The following is a 24,396-nucleotide window of genomic DNA, read 5'->3' as shown; positions in this document are numbered from 1 at the left end:
TTTACGCGTTCGAAGTAATCAGGCAGCATTGTGTCTCTTTTTAACTGGAATAAAATGTGGAGGAATATATTGTCTTATTCTGAAACGAATTTACAAATGGCGACAGGTAATACATTAAACATCTTGATAACGTAGGTACAAGAAAACCTTGAATACACTATATATAGAACCAATAAATTGAAATAAAACTAAAGGAAATATTCTAAGTTCAGTTAATAATAAAAAAATAAGTATGATAATTATGAGTGAGGTATGATTCACCAAGAGTTAATTACCTTTCCATGTCGGACATAAAATTGTTTAATATATACATCTACAATTCTAATAATCTGATATTCCATAATATACTATTAAACATGTGTTAAACATAAACCAGTAACACCTTCATATCTTTGAGGGAAGGGAATTACCCAAAATGAATACCGAATCACCTTTAATTGTAATATTATGGTAAATAAATAGAAATATTGGGTGAACATCATGTTTATTCTATAAAATATTAACTACTGTGTTATAAATATTATCTGTGTGTATATTAAGTTATACAGACACTTTATTGTAAATCTGCCGCTAATCTGACATCGATAGCCCGCCATGGGTCACTATTACTGCAAAAAGAAATATTTTAATACAAAATATACACAGTGCTAATACACTTACTTGTCTGTTTGATTTAATTGTGCATTTTGTTTCGTACACTGACAAACAAACCGCATTAGTGAATCACAAGGGGCGTCATTCCAAGCCCACCTTCCTCTAGTAGTCTGAAACACATGCAAGCAATTTTCTTTGTTTCCTGCGTTATCGGGTTGTCCAGGTGCGAATAAAGAATAAAACATAGGTCGGCCTGAATGTAGCCAGTAATAGGAGTTCTTATTTCCTAAATTGGTTCCAGATAGCCAATATCCTAGTACCCAACCAACTGTAAACGAATAAAATACATTAGTTGATTTAAAATGAGGTGATATTGACATCGACATTGAATAACATGGTTGATAATATAAGCAAAGCTTCATTTATTTAAACTTTTTTTAATAGATTAATAATTACTAAATGAAAAGAGACTCATAATAATAAATTTGATCTTAATTTTATCTCAAAGAAACGCAACTAATTGGATTATTGTAATTTGAAATTCATTAAATGTTATCAAAATAATGTGCAATAACTAAGATGGGCAGCTAGGATAATTTCTATAGGCTTAAATTACGCTAATCTATCACTATAGCAACAATCAATAACGTCCAAGAATGAGACTGAACTGACAATGATTTCTAAAATTCATTTTTCTCCAAGCTATTTGGGTTGACCTACAAGTTATTAAAAATATTTTTTCATTTTCAGTTTCAGTTTCAGTATTCCAAGACACTACTGCTTGCCGTGGAGATATTTAAAAATATATACATTATTTGCCAGAGTACAGGCGCGATTTTACAAAAAGTATGCTAAGATATATGCCCATAAGGAATTACTTAATGAATACATATATTTCTGATGTAGTTTTATATTAATCTATAGCTAGACACACTTGGAGAATGAATCGCTCTAATATTTTTATTTTTGTTCACCAAGAAGATATAAACTTTTTAGAACTATAGGGTTAAGTTATTTTGAAAAAACAAACTAATTTAACACTGGATAAGTTATCATAATTATTAATTTGTATTTCTGGTTCTTCACACTAATTAAACATTATAATTATTTTTTATGTTTTAAAAAACTACGATTAATTTTACTTACGGTCACTTTCAAATTTCAGTACTTGCTCGACAGCTTCGTGTTCTTCTTGAGAATTAATTTCAGCTGGTTCTAACCCATATTGTCGACATCTCAGATAAGCTTCGTGAAATGTTACCTTCTGATTGGAGACTACATACCGTTTTCTTTTTTGAGCTGGACAGGTAGTTGGCACTACAACATGCCAGATCGCTAGGAAGGTTATAGTTACCAATGCCAAGTGCCCCATATTTAAACCAAATTAAAATGATTAAATAAGGCCTGAGCAGTTTATTTATAGTTATCGAGAGCTTAAATGAGGTCTTTTGTTCCACTACCATAAAAAATTCTGCGGTTATACGTTTCCTGTTAATTTCCTGTTAATTTTTGTTAAGTTATCATATTCTGTTATCAACCATGTTAATGTACATATTTACCATACAAAAATATTAATGCACATCGTCAGCTGTCAGCCTGAGGGTAAGAAATGTTTTTTATTATTAATAAATCTACAAAAGTATATATTGGTTCATAGAAATAACCTACCAGGTGTGTATAATCAAAGCACCTCAAAACCACCAAATTGGTTATAAAATTAAGTTATATCAATAAAACCAATTTTATTTGCCTAATGTTTTCTAAATTCTACAGCCGAGAAAATACTAGGGAGCCAAAATTTTGAATGAATTCCTAAGTAACTTCGCAACTTTACTTGATATTTATATTCTCTTCACATAAGTATTTTTCTGAATCTGTTTTGATTTAATATATACTATTATTAATTATCAATGTTGCTTTAATTTTTCAGTCTCTGAGATTTTTACTTTAAATTGTAGGAAAGGGCCCGAGTGAATTCGAAAACACATGGTTACAGAAAAGCACGTGCGCATAGACGACAGTAAAAGACACTGGCGTGTGTGTGAATGGCCTAGAAAGCTTCTAGCTCATTCGCCTTTGATCTAAACTACAGCTATGCGTTGTTGATTACGAGAGTTGGATAAAAATTTATATTTAAATTAATTTTATGTCGACAAAAGGTTATTGAGTTAGTATAATTGTTTCATAATTAATAGAGAAAATTAGCAGCAGAAAATACGAGAAAAAAAGCTTATAATTATTAGTAAAATATTCTTATAGTACTAATTTCATGGATTGCTATGAAATACAAGGATATTTATATTAAATAATATGTAAACAGAATTTCATTGAAGGTTATAGTAAAGATAGAAATGAAAAACAATCATATTTATATACTTTATACCTATACATTTTCTGATTTTGCTAATATTTCAAAAGAATTAACGAAATGTCATGCATTGTTTGGTATAGCATAAATTCAAGATGTAGTTAGTAGAAGTTGTGAAATATATTGATCCGTTTTATATAACTCTCCGGTGCAGATAGCTATTGCAGGAAAATTAAATTAATAATTGACATAAAAATACATAGCATGAACAATATTATTGTAATAAAGCATGCAAAATAAATAAAAAATAATTAGTAAGACATACACACAAACAATATAAATAAAATATTAAAGCAACAACTAGAACAATTCTATCACATTCTGTACAGTTTTGTACTGATAATTTTTATACTCAATACTGTAAAACTGTATGGAATATATACTTTCTTATTATACTATATACTATAATAGTTTTCCAATTGTTATCCTAGCATTCCATTCTAAGGTATCTGGGAAGACTCCCTATTGTGACTCTAGCCATAAAATCTTAAGAGGGCATGCTTCCGTTCAATATCTGAATTTTCTAAGAATTTGCAACGCGCGTGCTCCATTCAGTGAGGAAATCATCAGTTAGAACAGTCTTTCCTTTCGTGAAAAAGTAAGTAAATCGGGCTGCAGAAAGGGGTTTCTTGAACCAGCTTTCATAACCACTACCAAGAAATCGAGAAGTATCCCAAGCTTAATGAATAAAACAAGAAATATTTATCGAATCGTAAGAGTCTGAGTACAAGATAACCACTCAACCAGTCATTACACATCAAGAAATCTAGATATTTTAGCCATTGAACAACTCGCAATGTATAGACATTTTGTTCGAACAAAATATACATCACCTCAAGTTAACATCGGACAAAATGGCAGATTTTTCATTAGTTAGTTTGTTCAATCACCAGTGCAATTCGCGTTGAAGCACATAATCACTTAATTAATTTCGTAATTCTTCTCTATATACGCATCATTTTGTAATTGTAATTAATCTTTTAGTTAATTCTTATTTTTAACACACCCACATAATTTTTTTAAATTCTAAACAAACAAAATAATCTTTTCGCATTATTTTACAGAAAGATGAGATAAAATAATTAAAATCTTATTAATATAAATAAACAATTAAATCTTATTTTATATTAAAACGTTGTCTTCTCGCCTTAACATCCAGTAGTGCCAAAGCTAATATACATATTCTTTATTGAATTAATTGTATTAAGGATTTGTATTACTGCTTTTAATTATTATTACTGTGTAAAGTTGCTCTACGGTTTTCAGGCACGTATGCACCCTTTTGATGAAACATTCCATAACCATTTTGTGCAAATGATTTTGGATTTCATTCATACAAGTTTATTTAAACTTGATCGATTGTTGAATGGTGATTTAGAAAACCAAACTGGAAATCTGGTAGTATTACAAAATTTTTAATACTTTTAAATATTAGTTTCTGGAATAGCTTTGATATTGCAGGTAGTAGCGAAATAGGCCTGTAAGATTCGACTTGTTCTGCAGGTTTGTCAGGTTTTTTTGAACATAATTATTTGTGCCACCTTAAAGCATTCCGGAACATGCTTCAGCCTTAACCAGGCATTAAATATATATGTCACCATGATGACTGCTTTCCGTGGCAGTGCTTTCAATAATAGGTAAAAATGAGATACAAAAATATAACAAAAAAGCCGTTTTATAGCTGCGTGTTTCGTAGAAATAAAATTTATTGAAGAACACTTTAAGGTTTGTTTAAAAATTTGGCGATTTGAACATATTGGAAGCTAATTGAATGTTGCATTCTTTGATAATAAATAGGAAAAGATACATCCAAGGTAGCATTAAAATTAATTAAGTTTTTTTTACATCTCAAAAAAATTTCATGGAAATTTTCAAAAAAATGTATCTATTTAATTTGTGTTGTTAAATAAGAAAATCTAAATCTAAATCTAAATAATAATGTACTACTAAAATAATATGTATAATTAAAATATTTTAACTACGTTTTAATGCATTTTTAAAATTGTATCGAATATGTGTAATTATAACGTAGAATCTCCTGATAATTATGATGTTTTATACTAAGACTTATACAGGGTGATTTTGGTATTTAATTAACCGCATTTTTAACCAATATCCATACAGGCGAATATGGTTTCTGTGTTAATCCGAATCAATTATCGCATGATTTAATGGTTTACATTTCCGGCTCAGTTAAAAAATTTTAATCTCGAATATGTATTGATACAAAACTATTTTCTATTGATGGTTAAATATATTTCGCTTTTATCAAAAAAAAAACGATAACACGATAAAGAATGATAAATTTGAACAAAATTCCCTTGTTCATTGAATATTTTAAAGTTTCTGATTTTGATTTGTAAGTGAAGTAATAAAGATTATGTCGTATACTTATTATATTAATATATTCTTAGTTTAGTTCAAATCAAAACTTGTCGGAGTGACGTTGGTATTTTTATATCCCACTTACGGAAATATATCTAACAAGCCTCTGAACAAGAAAGTTCCATCAAGTGAACTTGCAACATATAAAGAACATTCAGCTATATCTTACAATATTATTCAAATCAATATCGAATGGACATTAGTCATTCTAAGTCGTTTCCATGTTAATTTTGATAAATTTAAAGTTGGTGCTAATTGCCTAGATGTGTAGAAGTGTAAGGATTTAATTACTCACCTGATAAATAAACAAATAATATCTAAAATCAAGAATATCCATATATATTTTCCCGAATATTGAATATACATATGCTAACTAATCGAAACGATGGATGTAAAAAGAGTACAGATGTTATCCGATAGAATATAAAATGTACTCAACTATGTCGTTTTTAAATATGTGTTTATTTTAATTTCAATAATAAATAATGCCTGATTATCATGTCAGCTCCAGAATACACAGAAGGGCATTTCAGACCTATAAATTTGACATTTTCCCATTTTATGACCCCATTTCCCGTGAATAATATACCTAACCAATAAATTCAAATAAAACTGAACAAACTTTTCTGTAAATTATGAAGAAGTCATAAGTTACTATATGTCTTAGGACGTCCTCAAAGTTTATTAAAATTTTATTTCACTGAAAGTAGAAAGGTACTCAAAATCAATTTGTGAATCACATTTTATTATAATTCCATATGAACAGCAGCAAAGTATTATTAAACAGTACTTTTATAGTATTTTATGTTGTATATGGTGTTATGAAGCATACTTTATTGTAAATCTACACCTATAGACGGACAATCCTTAGTGTCACTACAAAAAGTAAATTTTTTAATACAAGATATACATAGTGCTGATGCACTTACCTATTTGTTTGATTTATTTGTGTATTTTGGTTATATTCACAAATGAACCGCATTAGCATCTCACAAGGGACATCATTCCAAGCCCAGTGTCCCTTAGTAGTCTGAAATACATGTAAGCAATTTTCTTTGTTTCCTGCATTATCGGGTTGTCCAGGTGCGAATCGCAACAGTAGGAGGACCGTCCCATTGCGTTTGCCACTGCGCCACCAAGCCGGCTTAGTATTATTTTATAATAAATTTGGATATATTTATAAAGCAGGTAGATAAAATAATAAAATATAAATAATAAAAAATAAATTTATATTTAAATTATTATAAAAAGTCATATTTCATGATATATGTTACTGCTATTATGTGACATATAACTTAACATATTATTAACTTTTCTCTCTCTTTATTGAGTCCAATATTAAATGTTTGTGAATTACGTTTAAATAATACTACTATTAACTAAAACTATCATTAATTAATAAAAACTAAAATTATCTTTATTGTTGTGTTTCATTCTAATATAGTGTTGCCCAACAAGCGTCAGCCAGTTATAATGACCAAGGGTGGATCAATGCTCGTCGCTGAAGCTGGCCTTCAATCTAATACCAGGCTTCGCTACTATGTCTGAGCCAAAATTGTTGCACCAAGCTTTCGCCAAGACTAGACCAATACGGTTAGCCAAGCTCAGTTCAACTTCTTCTTGCATGATGTCATCATGATATCATATTTTTAATTCTGTACACTGTTTTAAGCATTGGTAATTTATAACCAAAAACTGTCCACAATAATAGAGTTTTATCGACAACATTTCCAAAAGATTAACGTGGTTGAATATCACATCTAGTTTTATACAAGTCTATACAATTATCAGCACTCAGTGTGGTTTGATTCGTCCACTTTAAATTTAGTTTGGAGGAACTAAAATCTGATTAGTAGAGGCCATTCTTATCTTCAAAATATTCTCAAACACTCCAAACCGCATCAAGCAAACCAAATGAAGCCGTTAATATGGTATACAAAAACAGAGGATTAGCTGATATCGTCATGCCCTAAAACATCAAAAAATATCATCTGATTTGACAGCTCGTATAGTGAAACTGGAAGTAATTTTACGCTGCTGTTAAACCGTTTGTGCTATGTCATTGCCGAACCCCTTTCATTCCCTATTTTCTTTTGGACTTTTGGAGACGATTTCGCTTCGAACACCAAAGATGAAATATTAAAATGGTATCGAATTGTCAAAATTGGTAATAAGAAACAAATAAGTTTAGTACACCTGAACAAAACTGAGTTTTCTGAAGTAATAATAACTGATGTCAATATATTTCTATTGTATCAGATATCCATCAGTATGCATTAGAGCATTAAAATGCTGAAAAAACTGATATGTTAAGTATAAGAGATAGCTTAGAGCTCTACAATCAGTATAATATAACAAACTTGCAGCAACCTGCTTTTGTTCTTCAAAATAATTCCCGAATTTTTGATCTCTGGAACTAGGAAATATATACAAAGGTTGCACGTTGTCTCTTTATTTAAAAATGTTGGCAAATAACCTTAAATATAGACCAATGTGCTACGTTCAAATTTTCCTTTCTCAATAATAAATTGATAAAGTCAACTGGCGATTCTTCAACATCTGGTTCTACATTTGCCGTTAAAAAATATGCAAGAACCGTCATGTTCATCTTCATCACAATTTGTTCCGTGAAAATGATTTTAAAAAATTAACTGATAATGTGCTCTTTAAATAATTTTTCAAACATACTGGCTGAAACATGTATAATTTTGATTTCTGACTCCTAAAGTAACAATTACACTTTAATTGACGACACTGTCACAAAGATTTTCTTATTAATTCTTCTTAACAAATAAAATACGGCACTATTTAAATATACAATAAGCTCTTATTAGTAGTACTAATTATTCTGTTATACTAAAAATTATTTTCTTTTTGGAGAACAGAGAACATCTTCATTATGATGACATCTCATCTTTCGAACTACTGAAATTAATATTTAAATTTTACTGAAAACATAAAATAGATATTAAATAGTGTATTAAACATAATATACATAATATATATATATATATATATATATATATATATATATATATATATATATTATATATATATATATATATATATATTATATATATATATATATATATATATATATATATATATATATATATATATATATATATACCAGGTATAATCGATTTTGGATTAGTATTTACCCTACGAATTGTTCACCAAGGAAGGGTAATGCTGAATTCCTCGCTAAAAGTTCTGTGACAGACTCGATGACGGTACTAAATTAAATTTGTATTGTTTGCTTAGTTCTGATATTTTAGTATCACTTACTCGAATAACTCATTTTGGACATAGCCGGATTATTCTTTGGAAAATAATTGTCTCCTTGCTGCAATAACTTTACAATTAGGTACATACTATTTTTACTAATATTTATCAGAATATATTATAATCTATTTTAATAATGATTAATAACTTGGTAACAAATAATATAACACAGAATATATGCACAACGTAAACTGAAGATTTTATAGCATCCAAAATGGATATAAATACTTAAAACAAAACCACTTGAAATAAAAAACTTAAAAACTATTGCATTTGTTAACTTAAACGCAGCGATACTTCTGATTGGACCTTAGAAAACATGTCGGACACTTCTTTTTATTTATTTTATGGTTCAATTATTTGTGATGACTTTCAGAAGTTGCTTGAAAACATTGAATATTGAATTGTCCATGATCGAAAATATTCTGAAATATTTAATTTCTGCTACTTACTATTATCTTTCTTGTTATATGCAAACAAATCCGCAACCGAGTGTTAGGGTTGGTCTGTAAATCTCCATTTCAGTTTTGTTTGGCATTAGGTTCTCATTAATGAATTTATTATTTATATCGAAGTATAAAATCATGGTTTTTTAAATTCTAACGTTTATTTCCATCTTCTCATTACCATGACTTTAAATTTCTATATCCACATAATTGCTGTAGGTATTCGGCTTATCAGTTGTTACTATTACAACATCTGTTAAATCTCCTACCGACTTATCTATTTATCCATATTTCTATAACTTGTATTTAGAGTTGTACTTAAATGTCCGCCTTGCCTTAGTTCTGCTTATGTCTTGAAAGTTTTGATTACATGTTGTCGCAGTGACGATGTTAACATTTATCCTGTGTTTTTCTTAAAATTATTCTTGCAATTTTTTTTTTACTTTATTCTAATAAAACTCATAGTGTTTTTCTTCATACAAAATCAATAAAAGCTCACAATTTGTCCACAATTTGTTCCGTAAAGATGAATTTAAAAAATTAACTGATGATGTGGGCTTTAAATAATTTTTCAAATATACTAGCTGAAACATATATATATTTGGCTTGATGCTCCCTAATAGACCACAAATAATTGTGTAAATAACCCTGGTTAAGATTCCTTAAATAATATACTCAATTGGAAATTCAGATAAAATATATTTCCCTAAGAAAATAAATCCTCCTAAAGTAACAATTACACTTGATGACACTGTAACTCATATTTTCTTAACGAGACAGTAAAAGCTAGCACTATTTAAATATACAATAAGCCCTTTAATATTCTCATGTCCACAATGGAGTAATCCCTTTATAATTATTACAGTCCATTTTATGAATCGGAACAATAAGCGATATTTGTCAATCTTGTGGGGTTTATTCTTCCTTCCATCACTTGTTGGAAATTTCCAGTAATAATTCAAGAGCCTTTTGAACCATTTGCTTAAAAAAAATATCTTGCCCTGGGCCTTTACGTCAATAAGTTTTCACAGTACACTCTGTAATTATTCAAATTCAAATTGCTTTTCCTAAGTGTTCTCACTGAATTTTTTGTTAGTATCAACTATACTTTATTATATTATTTAACGATAGTTTAAAATTTAACGTAGGACCAGAACTCCTCGGTTTTTTGACGAACTTAAGGACCATGTCAGAATATATTGTGTCTCACCCTGAGTGATAATAGTGATAACTCCATTCTATTTACAATAACAAACAATACGTACACCCAATCCTCGGTGCAATTTAAACCTGCGATTATAGTAGTATTAGTAGCACCGCCCTAATATACTATATTAAAAACTAAATCGATAAATTATCGCAGCGGATTCTTGTAAATAAATGATATTCTAAGTAAATATTTTTAAAATTATAATGAGGTTTATCTTCATTTTAACGCGTGCTAATTTTAGTCATGTATTTGGTTGGCCTTGAATTCTAACAACAAGTTCCAATATATGTTTACAAAATGTTAAGTAAGGTTATCGAACCGATTGTTAACTCTTGTGAAGTTTCCTTGGTGTCTGTTCTTTGGTTATTCCCACTTTGTAATAATTTTCGAGCAGTATAAATTGACAGTGCAACAAAATAATACATGACATACGAAATAGTAGAGTTCATGACTGCGCAACATGAAAAAAGCAGTTAGTTTTGTTCTTGTAAGCTTCGTAGTTGCAAACGCAGTGAGAATAATATTCAGTTGTGAATATATGAATAAATATGCTGTATCTAATCAACGAGTTAGCTTTCACGATGCGTATGTACGATGTCGTCAACATGGTTTTGATCCAGTAGAAATTCTATCAGAACATGATGAAAAAGATGTGGAAGCTTTGTTAAAAAATGAAACTAGTTGTAAGTAAAACAAGGAACAGTTTTAAATGCAAATATTTTGTATATATTATTAACATATCAGCTGAAAAGTTCCCACACTCGACGATAAATCCAAATGTATAATAATATAACAATAGGCATACAAAATACAAACTTTTTAGTTGGCAATACTCTTTTGTTTTATTTTCATATTAGGTGCTCGAATGAACTATAATCAGTTTTTAACCTTAGACATTTAGTGAGACAATTTGGAAAATTACGAGAGTAGTCTCATAAGTGTGTGATTTTTTTAGTGGAATATAGCTTTTTCACCTAAACTGCTTCTTTTAATCAGTATATTCTCCTTTAAACTCAATACATTTAGTTCAACGTTTTCAAGATAGGTCTTTGTTTCAATGAAAGAAGACCTCTTCATTCGACAAAAATATATTTTCACCAAGCTTTTTCTTCAGATTTGCATACAGAAAATGGTTGGGGACGCTAATGTGGAAAATGTGCTTGTTAAAGTAGCAGTTTGTAGACTTGGGTGTGGATTTTGACATAATGACTATAAAGGCGTTGTTGAAACAAAATATTTTCTTCAAATACGGTCCTTTTTGTATCAGATCATTTGACATTCGTCTGTAGATATGCCTGTTTTGTGATGTATCGATGATTTGAGATGGACCAACAATTTATGAAGTTAACATGGTTGCGTTTACAGTATTGTGAGTAATTGGCAGATAACTTTTTATTAACTAAGTATTTACGTAAAACGCAAATTTTGACAATATGGGGATATAGTGTGAATCATATGCTTAACTGCATTGATCTGAAAAAGACGTGAGTATGTTTGGTGGGGTACAACTCCCCATTCAATCTGTAACCGGGTACACTTAACAACACTTGCTCATTATTACTAGTCTTGCTTGTAACTCACTTCACTTAATTTATCAAATGGACATATGTATGTTTCTGTAGTAACAGTTTCATTCCGTTTTAGCAGTTCGTAACACAGTACACGTTCCTAACACCACCATATGTACAGTAAGACTTCATGGTAGTAAATAAATTGTTTCGGTGCCGATGTGGATGAATTTCAGGACTAAATCATAATTTTTTTCAGCTTTATGGTATTTTATTTCATTTTCAATCAATGTATGTGTTATATATTTTTCTTGCTTTTGGATCTTCCCTTTTACATCCTGAATCCTGAAAACATTTGATCCATCAACTGCTAAACTGCCTTCAAAGTTTTTTGGTCTTTCCGATCGTTCTTTGTCGTTAATAAAAATAACGCCACTTTTAAATCATTACAACCAAAATTGATCCTTTAGATATGATGGAGGAGCATCATCATAGTTTTCTAAAAATCTTTGATGGACTCCGTCAGCATATTGATTGAATTCAAACAACAAAGGTGATGAATGACGAACATTATAAAATTTTCAGGATTGCTACTCCAGTATGGATTGACTTCAAGCTAATTATTATTCAGTTATTATAACGATTATTACGTACATATTTTATTTTAAAACATTTTTTTTTGAAATTAAAAATCTTAGATTGATTATTTTTTACCTTTTATTGAGTTCTTTATTTATTTTTTAAAGGCGGTTTAATTTATTTTATGAAAATATTTCATTTTTCTCTTTTTATTGTTAGAAATTTACTCAATAAATTACGTAATAATTTGATTATATATATATATATATATATATATATATATATATATATAATCAAATGATTACGTAATTTAAAATAGACAGCCTGAATAAAAATACAACCCCTATGAGAAAAATAGGAGTAAAGAAACAACTATCGATAAGAAAAAAAAAGTTAAATGTTCCATAGAAACATTTGCCTATCATATTTATGGTTAGTGTTTAAAAAGCAAACTGATTGGATTTTACACTGAACTACTTCCGATACATTTTCGTCAAATCAGTTCAGCAATAACATTATACACATATATCTGATAAAATAATCAGATAAATTAGAAACTTGGTTCCAATGGGATCACCTCGGAAGTGCAGTCTTTCAAATAAAAAAAGAATTTTGAAAATCGATCCATAATGGACGGAGAAATTGGCGAACATACATTAAAAAAATTTACATCCGAACATAGAACCTCCTAGTTTTTCGAAGTCATTTAAAAATGAAAAAGTTTTGTTTTATATAGGGAACTTATAAATCCATCTAATTTAATGGTTAGTTGTTGTTTTGTTGTTTGAGGATTGCTTACATTAATTTTTTTTACTTTTCTATAATTAATATAGATTATTTTATCTATAATTAAATGGTAGCCTTTTGAAAGGACGCTAATTAAAGAGACATTGAAAACTTTTTTCTGATATGGAACTTTTCAGCTGATGTATGATACATCATTAAACAATATTATTGAGAAGTTTTTAATTTCTACTAGATGGTTGGCCAAATGCGTTTTGGATTTTTGCCACAAATTTGGGAGATAAGAAGAACTTCTACTGGCTAGATTCCGGAAAACCATTGTTTTACTCTAAGTTTGCGCCAAATGAACCTAACAACATCGAACACGAAAATTGTTTGGAGATCTGGAAAACATCCTCAGGAGTCTTTGAATGGAACGATGCTCCCTGTGACACTAAATTAAGATTTATCTGCAAATATCGTGAACTATAACTAGAGGTAATTACATCATATTAACATTTGGTGAGCATGTGCTGAGCGCGTTGGATAACTTCTTGTCATTATCGCATATGATATACGGAATGTATTATATTTATTTATATTAATTTTCGGGGAACATCCCCATAACTGAATTCCATGTAGATTTCAATACTTGCTTATATAATACCAATTTATTATATACTAGTAATTGTGTTTTCTCCTCCAATTAGCCATGAGTTGGCTTTTATTTTCCTATATTTTATCGCTAGTTCTTTCCTTTTATTTTTTAAATATTCCTTCCAGTGAAGTTTTGCATCAATATTCATTCGGACATACTTAGAGTTGTTGTTTACTGAATGATATAAGTACTTATTTTTATTAGTGCTTGTGCGGTCTGAGTATACGTGAACTGCACATGTACAGATTGATCTTCGCTAAGTTTAATTTTTCAAGGTTGGGTCCAATTAATTATGTTGTCACTCGCCTGCAGTACCATCAGCAAATGTAGCCATCGTAATATTTTCTAATTTATGGTATATCATATGTGTAGAATAGGTAAATAATGGGCTCCAATACAGTTCCTGTATGTAAGATTTCAATTGTTCAGTGTGCTATTTCGGTAACCCTTTCCGTAGCTTATGCACATGGCTGTCGTGCCATACATTATTGAAGTTCCATATCTATAGTAAGTATATAGCACACGATTGTCGAGTGTTTCTTAACAAACCTGAACTGATGTGTAGGTATTACGTTTCATTTCTAGAGAATCGCTTTTATTCTTTTCAACAGGAGTTTTTTCAACATCTTCCAAATATCTGAGATACGTTTTAGTCGAAATGCTGTATTGATCAAGTTCATTAGTTTATAGTTCCCTTTTTGGTAGCTGTTGTAGCAATCGTCCTATATAGTCATAGCTTGGTAGTTTCTTTGGATTTGTTAAAGTTTCCTTCGGCTTCGATATAGCTAGATTTTATATTTCTAACTATGAAGAAATTCAACAGGTGGGTTTCATCTGAATCAGTAGGTCATTAAGTTGGTTTCCCAGTTGGTCTCTGTATGAATATTTCAATTCCGCAGGTGCTTTATGAGGTTCATTGCCTTTAGTTGTCGCCATTCTGCATACACGGTTTGTAAGATCTAATAAGAGTATTCAGTAAGAGTCTCTGAATAATTTCCAACGGAATTTCACCCCGTTCCATTAAAAAAAACTCCAATTGCTTCAACGACTTTGGAGATGCAAATCTACGCCTCATCCTTCGCTTTAAAAGCATCCCCATTTAAAATAAAATGGGGTTCATCTCATTTTTGTGCAATATGTACCTGTACTTAACTAACCATATTTAATTTTATGCATATTTTTTGTAGGTGGAAATAACCGGAAAATTGCGTCAATAGAACTTCAGTGTAGCTTTCGGTGATGAATATGGCCGTAAAAAGATTTATTTAGGTGTTTATTAATACCAATTAAATTATTAAATATCTTACACAATGTAAATAGTATTTAATTATTCTATAAATATATTTTTTTGTTAAAAACCGAAGTACCTTAGTTTTAGCCCGATAGTTGGTGATGTGGATATTTTGTGATAGTAATCTTTTGGATTAGTTCTATTCAATGGAACAAGGAGTGGTTTGCCAATAGTTTTTTAACATTATATTTCGAAGTCTTCTTAGAATTATCTGCCCTGGACTTATAACTTGGCATTAAGCTTACCGATTGATGACCAACTTAAGGGCCATACCAGAATACATTGTAGCTTTTTCAGTCTGGTTACTAACATGAATAAGATGATTGCTCATCCTAGGGACATTTACAATATTCTATTCGAACCCACGTCGATCGCATTACTAGTAACAGGACTGTTAGGACTGCTCTGTCGCTTAAACCGTTGTTTTACAGCAGATTCTTAAAAGCAGAGTGAATAAATCTTACTCTGGACAATTATTTTAAAAATTATAATGAGGTTTATGTTCATTTTAACGCCTGGTTTTTTTATTAATCATGTATCTCGTTGACCTTGAATTCTAAAGGATGTTTACAAAATATTATAAGGTTATCGAACGGATTAATTCTTGGGGTGTTCACTTTCGTGTCTGTTATTTGGTTATTCCCACGTTGTAATAATTTTCAAGTAGTATAAATTGGTGACACAACAAAACAAGAAATTATATACGAAACAATACAGTTCAAGACTACGTAACATGACAAAAGCAGTAAGTTTTGTTCTTGTAAGCTTCTTAGTTGCAAACACAACAAGAATAATCTTCGGCTGTGATTTAATAAAGAAATACATGGTATCTAATCAGCGAGTTACTTTTCACGATGCGTACGTACGGTGTCGTCAACATGCTTTCGATCCAGTAGAAATTCTATCAGAACATGATGAAAAAGAAGTGGAGGCTTTATTAAAAAATGAAACTAATTGTAAGTAAAACAAATAATAATTTTAAATGCAAATATTTTTATATACTATTAACACATCAGCTGAAAAGTTCCCACACTCAGAAGAAAACACAAAGTAATAATAATATAACAATAGACATATAAAACATCGCGATCACAAAACATCGCGGCACGCTGGATACACAATGAGTTAAGTGATTTTATGTCTTATTTGGCTTTACCTTTTAATCTTATTTTCATTTTAGGTGTTTGCATGCATTGAGATCATTTTTTCACTTAATTAAAATTATTTACTGAGAACATTTGGAACAATTATGAGTGTAACTTGATAATTCAATGAAATATAGTTTTTTTTCGGTAAAAATGCATATTATTTATAAATATATTCTCCAATATACAATACCCTCAGTACATCGAGACCAGCCAAATTATTCCTTTCATATTATAGGTTTTCCCAAGGCCCTCAAGATGGGTATTTATTACAATGATGACCCTTTCATTCGAGCCAAAAATCTTCACAATATTATAAACCTCTCTAATCTGGAGAACATGTTGATTATCCAATGACTAGGGATGCCGAGATTGGCTATTTACGACTTTTAATCTGTTAGTTTATAACCGTCGTATAGAAATATTTAGAGAAAATATACTATTTTAGTCGGTGCTTCAATTCAAGTGACTATTTCATCAGCTTGGTTTCTGCTCTTTTTTCGGGTTTAAGCATCGTCTTTTTCTTGATATTCTTGATCAAATGCGGTCGTTTTTCTTTAGATCATTATGAAATCTGTCCAGAAACTTTTGGGATGTAGTCGACTAACAGTCAAAACTTCTTAGTGCTTGTTCACCTAGAGAAAGTAACTCTTTTTATAGCATTTTGGTATCGTCTTGTTATTGGGCTGTAAGCATAAGCATAAGCATAATAACATTGGATTTGCGGCTGAACAACATCAAGCATTTGTTTAAAGAGGACACATAGTTGCCTTCATTGTTATATTATTGTGAGTAATAATGGCTTCCATGGTCGCATAGCTTTTTCATATCCAAATATTCAGGCAAAATGCAATTTTTGGCAACATGGAGTCAAAAGAATTCAGTGGGAAGAATTTGAGAGTTAAATTACAGGTTAGTAGTTCTTTTCAATGTTTATGTATAATTTTAAGCATACTTGAATTGATTCTTATCGCTGTTACTTCATTTTCTATCAATCTTACATTCCGTTTCATTTTTTGGTTGCTTCTTTTCATGAACTTGCAATTTAGCTTGAGTCATTTTATTTCTTCTTTCTTAGACGGTTTTTTCGGCTACACATACTCTCTAACTTGCTGGATGTATTTCACTGCAGCTTGCACATTTTGGTGGTAGTAAGGTGTATGTGCATGGCCGCATAGCTGGAATTAGAAGGCGCTATGGCTGATGAGCAGCTAGATTCGGCGGAAATTTCTGTTCAAGTTGCAGTCGCGTATACTTAACAATCCTTGCGATATGAGGCCAGACGTTGTCATGCAAGAATATTATTTTGCATTTATTACTCGCTATAGGTATTAGGTTAGATCAACCTAATTAAAACATACAGATTCAGTCGATTTCGGCTGATACCACCAAATGTACAGTAAAAGTTTATGGACATGAGTATTTCTCTTCGACGTTGATGCGTTTGAATCTGCTCGACTAATCCATGATTTCTTTCGCTTTCGAAAGTGTATTAATTATTGAAAGTATTTTTCATCACCAGTCACAATACGCAATAAAAAACTTTTCCTCTTTACATTTTATATTCAGTCACTTTATGTGTTTGCTATTTTGCTTACTTTTCGATCATTTCTTTGATTTATCAACTGCTAATCTATCCTCAAATTTGTTTGGATCGCTTGGTAGTTTTCCATTGACATAAAATCATCACTTTTAAACCATTAAAAGTAAAAGTAGGAATTCAGAGAAGGGGCAGCATCACCATGTCTAAGTGCTTGATAGGCCTTAGTAGCAGATTTCTCCAATTCGAAAAACAAAAAGTAATGAAATAAAAAAAATTAAAGATTTCCAAGAATATATGTCGCTGATTATCAAATACTATCAGGAATGTATTTAACTCAAATATTTTATATGCAGTTAATGTGGAAGCCTTAAAAAACCCTTGGTAATCAAATATACATCGAAAATTCTTTTTCGATATGAAACTTTTCAGTGGATGTGTGATACCTCATCATAAAATATGGTTAAGAAATTTTTAATTTCTACTAGATGGTTGGCCAAATGAGTATTGGATTTTTTTGGGGGGATGAAAAGAACTTTTACTGGCTAAATTCTGGAAAACCACTATTTTATTCTAAATTTTCTCCCAACGAACCCAACAACATTGAATACGAAAATTGTTTGGAGATCTGGGAAACACCCACTGGAATATTGGATGGAACGATGCTCCATGTGACACTAAATTACGATTTATCTGCAAATATCGTGAATTATAACTAGAGGTAATTACATTATATAAAGGTAATAAAAGGTAATAAAAATATATAAAGGCATGCATTGAATAAATATTTTGTCACCATCGCGCATTATATGCGGAATATTTTGATGTTATGCATTTAAAACAAGATGAGAGGGATTTTTAGCGAAAAGGACCTGCAATGTAAGTAAAAAATCTAAAGGTGGCTGGTTGGTTGCGGAGGGAGTCCCACACTTAGTCTTTAAAAACGTTTTTCTCATCAAAAAAATTAGCGGCGTAACTTGGACGCTTATTCCATGTCGGATTACACACTGTTATCTAGAGATACTTAAAAATACAATTACAACCATAAACTATATCCATAGATTGCGGAATTCAAAGTCAGCACGACCATCCTGTCACACTAAACACTGCAAATAACAAACCAAACTAGCCTTGCCAATAATGTTAATATTAAAATTATTAGAAGCTAAAACTGTATCTATTTCTTAGTATTTTAAAAAGATATAACACGATCTCTTCTCAATCTCATGTAAAACAGTGTACCTCTGTTATAGTGATGTTGATGTATAATTGATAAAAACATACTAATCGCTGATTTTTTGCTATTTACTTTATGATTCGAATTGTAGATTAATAAGAAGGCGCTGTGCTTTTAGTAATCTTGTAAACTATTCTAAGACAATATGAATTAACATTCTGGTATTGCGAAATCACTATTCCAAATCAACATTTAGCAATAATTCATATTTAATGACTGTTTCAAACTTATTGACTTCACTTTAGAACAATTTTTTACCATGATTGAATTTAGTTTGGTCTGTTTGATTCTGAATTTATTAAAACTTTTAAGTTTTTGTCCGTTATCAACAAAAGCAAAATAAAAACACACCACAAATATTTCACAGTGTACCTCATGATTTAAGGAAAGAAAGTTATATATAGCCTGTCCAATAAAATAGCCAGTGTATGTCAACAAAATGGGTGCCATCAATACGTCGCAGTGTTGCCGAAACAAATTTTGATTTTTTTTTATCTTAACTTAAACAAGACTTAATTACACATCCACAATAGTTAGCAGTGTAGGGTCGTTTTATTGCTACATTGAACTCTTTTCTACATTACCTATGGTATAGAGCTTTTTGGCGCTTCTTTTGTAGTAGTATGGCTCTGAAAGCCTAATTCCCCTATTAACAAATATATATTCAAGTAATGTATTTAATTTTAAGAGAGGGCTAATTTGGCCCTTTATAAACTTATATTGAACAGTTTTTTTTTGAAGTCAGAGCAATAACATGTTCTGCTTTATTTCTCCTTGTTAATTGTTCTTAGACTTGGACGATAACATTAACTCTGCTCCAGGAATGGATGAATGAACTAATGAAAGAGTAAAATAAGAATATTATAACTCACAAAAACATAATAAGATGTTATAAGTTTTGACAGTTTCCACCAAAGTTTTTATCTTTACACTCTATATCCCTTTACACCCTTATATTCCTTTAAAAGTAATTTCTGGCATTAGCCCTCTTCGTGAGTTAACTTTACACCATTAAATATATATTTCCTAACAGTATATGAATGCACACAGGATAGGATCTACATCTCTCAAGGAGTTGCACAGTCCTAAGTCATCTAAGGATACTTCGCAAATCAATAGTTATCTCCAAAATATTTACACAAAATTATGTTTTTATCAAAAATGCACTGTATTGATTGTAAATGGAGCTGACATCAAGATGATCTTCAGCCAGTTTTGTATGTATATTCCAATATTACATTGTCCTTCGTTATATAATATTAATATTCAGCTGCGACATGCTAAATATATTTCCACAAAAAACCCCGCCAACTGAATGTGAAGAAAAAAATGAGAAGAAAACATCTGCTCCTATTTTAAAACGAATTTTTAGTTTTTATAAACAGCAATAGACCTATATATTCGACGTCATCTATGAGGTGTATTGACAGTTTGATATTTTCTTCTGCCGATTAATTAACAAACTCACAAAAAATATAATCGCTTTATTAATACTTCTATTAAGTATATTATTATATAAAATACTAGCGACCCGCTCCGGCTTCGCACGGGTGCAATGCTGATACTAAATTAAATACACTACAGAAAAAATATGAACGTTGTATATAAAAACAAAGCGGCCCGCTCCGACTTTGCACGGGCATAAAATATATATGCCTATGTCACTCAATGAAAACATGATTAAAATCGATCCAGTATTTTTGGTTCATTCATTACTGCCCTTGGCCTGCACGCATTAAATTTGGAGTAAAACAATTCCTCTTCCCCTATACTTACTATGAAGATTTCCTGCTATCTTTGGAATATCTAAATTCATACAATTTTATTACATTACACATTTTTAAACGCAAATTTTAAATTTGTAATATCTCCGAAAATATTTGTTTAATTTACATGCTGTAAGGATCCATATTGATCTATATTAATTGCACACTGTATTTAAGGTACTTAATTCGATAAGGATTAATGCCGTATTGCTTAAAATAGCTTCGTAAATAAGCCATTTTCTCACGTAAAAAGTAAACAATAAAAATGGTTAATGTGGGTTATCCCTAAAAAATAAACATATACCATCGCAGACTGTTTTGTAGACCTTTTTATGGTGTACAATACTGTAGTACATTAATTTGATCTAACTCGTAGGGTTAGGCAGCGTTTTTGCTAATTGCTAAATAAGCCTAAAAAAATAGGTTAATTTACGACATCACGTTAGAAACCTCTAAAATTAGCAATATTGCCTTAGTACATTATGCATGTATTATACATATAAACCTTCCTCTTAAATCACTCTATCTACTGAAAAAACCGCATCAAAATCCGTTGCGTAGTTTTAAAGATTTAAGCGCACATAGGGATATAGGGACAGAAAAGGCGACTTTGTTTTATACTATGTAGTGATTGAGGCGGGATTAAACCGGAACTCCAAAACCATTAAATCCTGTGACAATTACATTGTCCAAACAAATTTGTGATTGCCTATACCGACGTTGGTTGAAAATGTGATAAATAAAGTACCGAAATTACCTTGCGCGTGCGAGTAAGTTTAATATAGTAAACCACAATTTCCTATCAAGGCTGTATTATAAATAAACTTCATTAAAGGAGAACTGACTGACTTAGAGACTGATAAATAAGGATTAAAATAGAAAGGGAAAGGTTTTTTGATAGTATTTTAAATTATAAATTTCCATTATTTAATTATTTAATTATTATAATAATTATTTAGTAAATTATTTAACTAATTATTACTTATTACTTATTAGGTATTAATTCTGTTAATCACATTTTATATTTCTTATAATTGGCAAAAAAAGCTTTACTCACTCAGTGTAGTAATGTTTTATTAATAGTTTTTGTTTTATAGTTCCTTGAAAATTAAATTACTCAGATCTTTGAACAGTGGCAACAAATATACAAGCTAAAAATAGGAACTATTTTCTTGTGTCATGCTTCTAGTGACTTAATTATACATCATACTGATCTGATCTACAACTCGAGAAAAACAATTTTGCATATGTCTGACCGTAAATTAGTTATCTGCGAATTTGTAATTTTTGATCGATTGATACATTTATTCATAACATTGTGTGGTTATCTTTAAACATTAAACTATGCACAAAAATAGTCTTAGTAAAAATTGGTAATAAGTAATGTACTATTTAGGAGTTTTATCAAGTTTTATTTAATTATATCTCATCGATGGGCATCCTTGAATATTTTAATTACATATAGCTAATTCTGAAACACTTCGAGGACCAATAAGCCCTTAATCACTAGATAGCAAAAACATTTTTAAGCGTTTCATTTCCAGACTTCCTTGCCACAATGGTCAAGGCGACGGAACGGTCCTCCTACTCTAGTGATAGCCTACTGAGTTCTAATCCTGCTGGATGGACTTTATGTACATAGATGTACTTTATTTGTGTGATTGTAATTGTAAATATATCTATATATACAACAGTGGAAAATCCGACGAAAAGGAATAACCATCCAGGAATCAGTAACTAAGAAGTCACGTCAGTAACCAGGATGGTCTCTAAGTTTGTCACAGGCCAGTTTCTAGAGTTAATTCCGAGGACCGTGATAAACTCTCATTGGTAAAAAGGATACTTATTATAAAAATAATTAATTATTATAAATTATTTTAAAAAGCATTTAATTTTTTCATCATTTTTTTAAATTTTCATCAATATAACTGCCGCAGGAGTAGACTGTTCTAGGAGGCATACAGTAGAAAATAAAAAGCACAGTCTTAGTTGCAGTCTCTGCTGTGATTGTGATTGTACCTTGTGTTGCTTCTAAACAGGCACCAGTTTGCGTAATATTAAGCCAAAGTTTTAAAAGTAACAATTCGTATTAATAAACCAATTAAATTTATTTTCTACCTCAAAAAGTGGATGATTTTACCCTTTTTTCTGATTTATGGCTATTAAATTAATTAACTTTATTGGATAAACAATGCATTTTCATTTAGCATTATGACGACGAATTCAAAATTTAAAACTGCAAGTTATAGAAGAAGTTAGAATATCATATTAAAAGTCCAATTCGAACGTATTCTGTATTTTTGTTACGATAAAGCCACATCTGAAATGAGACCTATATTTTTAGCACTCTAATTGAAGGTAAAGGTTACGTATATACTTTGAAACTTTAAAATATGATAAAATTTATAATTTTAATGTTCTTAAATTTAAAAAAAAGTAAGTAATAATTGTAACTACATGAATAAATCTAAATAAAGATTCTGTAACGAAACGTATTTATGAAAAAATAAAATTTTCAGTAAACGAAAACTATCTTTTCAAGGAAACATATATAATGCTTTAATAGAGGCACTATTGATTGGTAGGTCCATAATTCAAGTTGAGGTATCGTAATGTGTCAGTATTAAATAAGATATTTTAAGTGAATTACTATATTTTTCGGTACAAATTATTAGTTATTTTGCAGTGCCTAATGGAATATCCTCATATTGCAAAATAACATTATCGCATTTTTACTTTTATAGCAAGATTTGATATTAAATTATACTCAAACATATCGATTTTTTAACCTTTTCTATGATAATTTATTTAGGTCTGACCAACTATTGAATTATTGATCAATATGAATCTACGGCCATTATATTTGTTACTTGCGTTTTATTAATGTGACTCGTAACTAGATCTCTTTAAATCAAGGAAATAATACAATCTATGTATAATATGACCAGTTCAATCAAACTTCAGGCAACTCATTTCAATTTAATTCAGGCTCAACGTAGGGAGCGAAAAGAAGAAAAAGATGATACTTGTAGTGTAAATACTAATTCAAGTGTGAAGTTTATTAATTGTTAGGCTAGATTTTGGTTAAAAACTTTAGATGATTTTATACTGAATGATCTATTAACAAATTTAATAACGCTAGAGAAGAATGTTTATTTTAATATTAAGCAATATTGAAATATAAATAATTTTAATAAATTAGGGTGGAATTTCAACCGCTTTGTAATCAATAAACTGAACATATTCGCGTTGAAACCCAAAAATGGCTTTTTACTTACTAATACGAGCAGATAACAAACAATATTTTAAAGAGGAATTTTAAAAATTTGGAAAAATCAAATTTTTCATATTTTTCTAAATTTAGCCGATCCAGAATATATATGAGATTTTTCAAAGTTTAAATTATTTTTGGAAATATACCTGTTTTAGTGACAACTTGCGTAACTTTACCCGAAAGTATATAAACATTAACAGACGCTTTCAAGTGTTTAATAAATCGATTTACTTGAAATTTAACATAATATTTCTCTATACAATCTCGAATCCCACAAAATAACTATAACTTATAAGATTTTACTATTTTTAAAAAACCGTAGTTTTTGAACAACCGTCATATCGCAAAAAACTTTTTACTGCATAGTCTATCCAAAATAGCATTAAA

At 30.0% G+C, this 24,396-nt stretch overlaps 2 protein-coding genes and 1 long non-coding RNA gene across 5 annotated transcripts; 2 read left to right on the top strand and 1 right to left on the bottom strand.

Annotated features, from left to right (window-relative positions):
- Nucleotides 1–467: 467 nt before the first annotated feature.
- LOC143202145 (salivary C-type lectin 2) lies at nt 468–2,006 on the bottom strand. The gene is made up of 3 exons (XM_076413435.1): nt 1,741–2,006; nt 661–922; nt 468–608 (listed from the first exon to the last, which is right to left on the bottom strand). The coding sequence occupies exons 1-3, from the start codon at nt 1,964–1,966 to the stop codon at nt 554–556; spliced, it is 543 nt and encodes a 180-aa protein (XP_076269550.1). The 5' UTR covers nt 1,967–2,006; the 3' UTR covers nt 468–553.
- An 8,661-nt stretch (nt 2,007–10,667) lies between these two features.
- On the top strand, nt 10,668–15,119 carry LOC143202156 (salivary C-type lectin 2-like). Its single transcript, XM_076413453.1, has 3 exons — nt 10,668–10,971; nt 13,355–13,596; nt 14,944–15,119. The coding sequence occupies exons 1-2, from the start codon at nt 10,749–10,751 to the stop codon at nt 13,588–13,590; spliced, it is 459 nt and encodes a 152-aa protein (XP_076269568.1). The 5' UTR covers nt 10,668–10,748; the 3' UTR covers nt 13,591–13,596; nt 14,944–15,119.
- Nucleotides 15,120–15,680: 561 nt separating this feature from the next.
- LOC143202167 (uncharacterized) lies at nt 15,681–18,410 on the top strand. Of its 3 annotated transcripts, XR_013007087.1 has the most exons (3): nt 15,681–16,003; nt 16,064–16,172; nt 16,228–16,343. It is a non-coding gene; the product is annotated as an uncharacterized LOC143202167 (long non-coding RNA). The 3 variants fall into 3 exon arrangements; XR_013007086.1 differs by lacking the exons at nt 16,064–16,172; nt 16,228–16,343 and adding an exon at nt 18,221–18,410; XR_013007088.1 differs by lacking the exon at nt 16,064–16,172.
- The last annotated feature ends 5,986 nt before the right edge of the window (nt 18,411–24,396 follow it).

This window comes from Rhynchophorus ferrugineus, unplaced genomic scaffold, assembly GCF_030347505.1.
Source record: "Rhynchophorus ferrugineus isolate W39M unplaced genomic scaffold, kcgeb_rfMv2 rfM9, whole genome shotgun sequence".
Classification (NCBI taxonomy): domain Eukaryota; kingdom Metazoa; phylum Arthropoda; class Insecta; order Coleoptera; family Curculionidae; genus Rhynchophorus; species Rhynchophorus ferrugineus.
The sequence above is the reverse complement of the archived record's forward strand: the minus strand, read 5'-3'. Positions and strand labels throughout refer to the sequence as shown.

Excerpts from the sequence above, each read along its gene's own strand:
- LOC143202145 (XM_076413435.1), bottom strand. The coding sequence starts at position 1,966 with ATGGGGCACTTGGCATTGGTAACTATAACCTTCCTAGCGATCTGGCAT. Across the intron at positions 923-1,740 it reads ACTGAAATTTGAAAGTGACC|TTGGTTGGGTACTAGGATAT; the intron begins GTAAGTAAAATT and ends ATTCGTTTACAG. Across the intron at positions 609-660 it reads CAATTAAATCAAACAGACAA|TAATAGTGACCCATGGCGGG; the intron begins GTAAGTGTATTA and ends TTCTTTTTGCAG.
- LOC143202156 (XM_076413453.1), top strand. The coding sequence starts at position 10,749 with ATGAAAAAAGCAGTTAGTTTTGTTCTTGTAAGCTTCGTAGTTGCAAAC. Across the intron at positions 10,972-13,354 it reads GTTAAAAAATGAAACTAGTT|ATGGTTGGCCAAATGCGTTT; the intron begins GTAAGTAAAACA and ends AATTTCTACTAG.